Source organism: Corvus kubaryi, unplaced genomic scaffold (genome assembly GCF_017639235.1).
Source record: "Corvus kubaryi isolate FWS band 111438036 unplaced genomic scaffold, C.kubaryi_AGA036_p1.0 split3-37355, whole genome shotgun sequence".
NCBI lineage: Eukaryota > Metazoa > Chordata > Aves > Passeriformes > Corvidae > Corvus > Corvus kubaryi.
In genome coordinates this window covers 94,027-97,867 of record NW_024582089.1, presented here as the reverse complement: position 1 = coordinate 97,867, position 3,841 = coordinate 94,027, and the positions used below count along the sequence as shown (strand labels likewise).

The 3,841-nt window shown below is 62.9% G+C and overlaps 2 protein-coding genes across 2 annotated transcripts in view; one reads left to right on the top strand and one right to left on the bottom strand.

Annotated features, from left to right (window-relative positions):
* Window positions 1-1,811, bottom strand: part of LOC121658752 (protein FAM107B-like) — a 2,611-nt gene extending 800 nt beyond the window's left edge. Inside the window, exons 1-4 of the mRNA XM_042015989.1 lie at window positions 1,638-1,811; window positions 1,319-1,355; window positions 438-582; window positions 224-362 (exon numbers count right to left, since the gene is read on the bottom strand). Coding sequence (XP_041871923.1) covers window positions 224-362; window positions 438-582; window positions 1,319-1,355; window positions 1,638-1,754 — 438 coding nt within the window. The 5' untranslated portion in view covers window positions 1,755-1,811. The remainder of the gene's footprint in view (window positions 1-223; window positions 363-437; window positions 583-1,318; window positions 1,356-1,637) is intronic.
* Window positions 1,812-3,493: 1,682 nt separating this feature from the next.
* Window positions 3,494-3,841, top strand: part of TMEM167B (transmembrane protein 167B) — a 2,116-nt gene continuing 1,768 nt past the window's right edge. The window contains exon 1 of the mRNA XM_042015990.1: window positions 3,494-3,600. Coding sequence (XP_041871924.1) covers window positions 3,591-3,600 — 10 coding nt within the window. The 5' untranslated portion in view covers window positions 3,494-3,590. The remainder of the gene's footprint in view (window positions 3,601-3,841) is intronic.

Sequence of the window (3,841 nt, the reverse complement as noted above, 5' to 3'; positions counted from 1 at the left end):
GATGGATGGATGGATGGATGGATGGATGGATGGATGGATGGATGGATACATGGGTGCATGGAGGTTGGATGGGAGGATGGATTCATGGGTACACGGATGGATGGTGGATGGATACATGGGTGGATGAATGGATGGATGATGGTGAGGTGAAGGCAGGAGGATTGGCCTGGATGCAGGGATGGAGGCTGGGACAGAAGGACAAGGACAAAGAGACATCACAGACCTCCTCAAGTCTCTGGTGGCGCTTCCTCAGCTGCTGCTCCAGGTCGGACGGGGGCCCCCGCAGCTCCTCCCGCAGCTGCCTCAGCCGGAGGCTCTCCAGCACCCGCGGGAGCTCAGCCCTGTGCCGGGGCAGGATCCCCCTGTGGGGATGACAGACTTCAACCGGCCACCCCACCCGGCCACCCAGCTGGAGGCAGGCCTGTCCCTATGCCCACCTGCTGTGGCTGAAGAGCAGCTCCCGGTGCAGGTCCCGGTGGCTCTGGGACTCCCGTATCGGGTTTGGCACCTTCTTAGGCTGAATGAGGCCCCTGTGGCCATCAGGGGCCAGGTCCAGGGAGAGAACATCGCTCCTGTCACCTTCTGGAGGGGTAGGGGGATCAGTGGGGGATGGGAGCACCAGGGGATGGGTCACCAGACAAATGAAGTCACCAGTGGGAAAGGGTCACCAGGGAGGGGGTCATGGGGGGATGGGGTCACCACAAGGGGTAGGACAACCTGGGATAGGGTCACCGGCGGGTGGGGAGGAGCCACATGCCAGCACAGGGTGAGATCCTGGACACCAGCCCTGTGTCCCCCAGCCCCTGGAGTCTTGTGGTGACATAGCCTGGAGTCCTCACATGCTGCCCCCAGCACCCCAAGGGTCCCTGTGTACAAGTGTCCCTGTCCCAGGCCACCCTGTGGTCCTCATATCCTCCCATCACCCCTTAGGGTCCTCATTATCCCTGGTGTACCCACCACCCATCAGGTGCCCATCACCTCTCAGGTTCCTGTTGTCCCTTGGGGTCCTCATTGTCCCTGGGGTCCCCATCACCCCTGGGGTGTTAGTCATCCCTCAGGGTCTTCATTAGTCCTTGGGGTCTCTATCGCCTTCAGTGTCCCCATTGTCCCTGGAAATCTGTTCCCCATTGCTCCTGAGGACCCCAAGTTCCCATCACCCTTTGGATTCCCACCACTCCCTGGTCCCCATAACATCCAGGTTCCCATTGCCCCTGTGTCTCCATCACCCCTGGCATCCCCATTTGCCTTGGGGTATCCGTCACTCCCCATCCCCATTCCCCTGGGTCCCACAGCCCCATGCCCTAGTCCCAGCACCCACCCAGCACCGCGCTGCTCCTCGAGGCTTTGTCATCATCCTGAAAAAGGCAAAGACAAAGTTGTCACTAGTGGGGACCAAATCAACCCCTGATGTCCCTCCCGCTGCGAGCTGCAGCTGGCCTTGGTGAGAGCAGGAGAATGGAAATTCTCCATGTTAGATCTGAACAGAACATGTTAGAACCTAAGGAGGGTGAGGGGTCCCCAGGCTAAACACCAGAGGACAGGCAGACGTTGGCCCTGGGGATGTGTCTTGGCATGACCCCTGTTGTCCCCTGCCACCCCCAGCACGGGTGTCCTTGTCCCCCTGGCATCCTACTCACCCTCTCGCTCTGTGAAAGGCTCCATGTCCTCAGTGCCAGCTCTCCTTGTCCCTGCACCCTGGGGGCTGGGGGTGCAGGAGCACAGCCGGGGCCAGCCCCACAGAACCAGCGGATCATCGCTGTGCCCTGCCAGTGCCAGTGACGGTGGCAGTGACGGTGGCAGTGACGGTGGTCCTTCTCCTATCAGCAAGAGGCACTAAGCCCTGGGATTAGCCCTGACTGGGTTGAGGGGATGGTGACAGATGTCCTGCGCTGGGCTGCTGGCACTGTGCCTGTGGCTGCTCCTGGGGGCACTGGGGTCACCAGTCCCACTCTGGACACTGGAGTCTGCTGGGGGCACTGGAAGCACTGAGGGGAGCTGGGACCACTATGGGTGCACTGGATGTGCTGGGGGCACCAGACTCAGTGGTGGCACTGGGAACACTGATGCTGGGTACATTGGGAACACTGGGAGTACTGGGAACACTGGGTCTGTAGGGGTACTGGGACCACTGGGGGCACCGGAGTCTGCCGGGGGCACTGGGAGCACCAGACCCTCTGGGGGAGCACTAGGTTGACTGAGGGCACTGGGAGCACTAGGGACATTAGGAACACTGGGTGTACTAGGAGCACTGGGCTTGCTGGGGGCACAGGGAGTACTGGGAGCACCGGGACTGCTGGGGGCACTGGGGGCCCTGGGAACACTGGGAGCCTTAGGTTTGCTGGGGGCCCTGGGAACACTGGGAGCACTGGGGACTGCTGGGAGCACCAGGACCACTGTGGGAACTTTTGGGCCACTGGAGGCACTGGGAACCCTGTGGGTACTGGGGTCACTGGGAAAACTGGGACAACTTGGGGCACTGAGGCTTGCTGGGGGCACTGGGACTGCTGGGGGCACTGGAAACACAGGGACCATGGGGGCCACTGGTGGGCACTGAGAACCCTGGGGGCACTGGGGATTGCTGTGAGCACTAGCAGCACTGGGAACGCTGGTGCTGGGTGCACTGGGACTGCTGGATTGTGTGGGTTACTGTGGGAGCTGAGGGTTACTGGAGGAACTGAGCTGGGGACTGGGTGCTCTGGGAATTATGGGGGGTGCAGGGAGTTACTGGGTGCACTGGGGGTCAACTGGGAGGCTTACAGGGGATACTGGGATGGTGATTGGGTGACATATGACGTTACTGGGAGACTGGGGTTACTGGAAGTACTGGGATACTGGAGGCACTGGGGTTTATCGGGGGACCTGGGATTACTGGGGGGCCTGGCAGTTACTGGAAGGGCTGGGAGGGGGATTGGTGCTTGGAGAGGGGCCTTAGGTTTAGACTGGGAATTACAGGGGAACCTGGGGGTCAGATTGCACTGGGGGGTTACTGGGAGGACTGGAACTCACTGAGGGCTGGAATGGAGACCAATTGCACTTGGGTGGTACCGGGATACTGGGAGGATGGAGGGTTACTGGGAGGACTGGGGCTTACTGTGGGCTGGGATGAGCACTGGCTGCTGGGGGGTTATGGGGAGATTGAGTTACTGGGGAATCCGGGTTTCACTGGGGTCTGGTTGCATTGGGGGGGCGGTTACTGGAAGGACTGGGGATTACTCGGAGTACTTGTGGGTTACTGGGAGGACTGGAATGGGGTCTGGGTGCACTGTGGGGTTACTGGGAATACCGAGGCGTCTCTGGAGCACTGAAATGGGGACTGGTCACACACGGCTGAGCGCACCAGCAGCTCCTGCGCGGACGGGGCGGCGGCAGCGCTGGGGCTCATCGCTGCTGCTGGGCGGGCACTGGGCCGGCACTGGGCCATACTGGGCCATACTGGGGCTGCACACGCACCTCCCCCCATAGGCGTTCGATTGAGGCCGCCTGCTCCTCAGGGTCCGCGTCGGGCGGGTCGGCGCTCGGCTGGCCGTGCCTGTCGGCCGCTTCCGCTGTCGCGTTGGCGCCGCGGGGGCCCGGGGGGGTCCGGGGTCGCCATGACCAACGGTGGGAACGGGGCCCGGGACAACCGAGGGGCAACCGAGGGGGCCCTGGGGAGAGCCGGGGGCCGGCAGAGCCCATGCTGGGAACGCGGGAGCGAGGGGCTGTGGGGCGACGGGAGGGCCGGGGGGCCGCCGTGACTGGTGGTGGGAACTGGGGAACGGAGGGGCCCGGGGAGTCCGGGCGGATCCGAGTGGGTCCGGGGCCTCAAAGACTAACGGGGGAGGGAGGGGGGGGGAACGGGGCT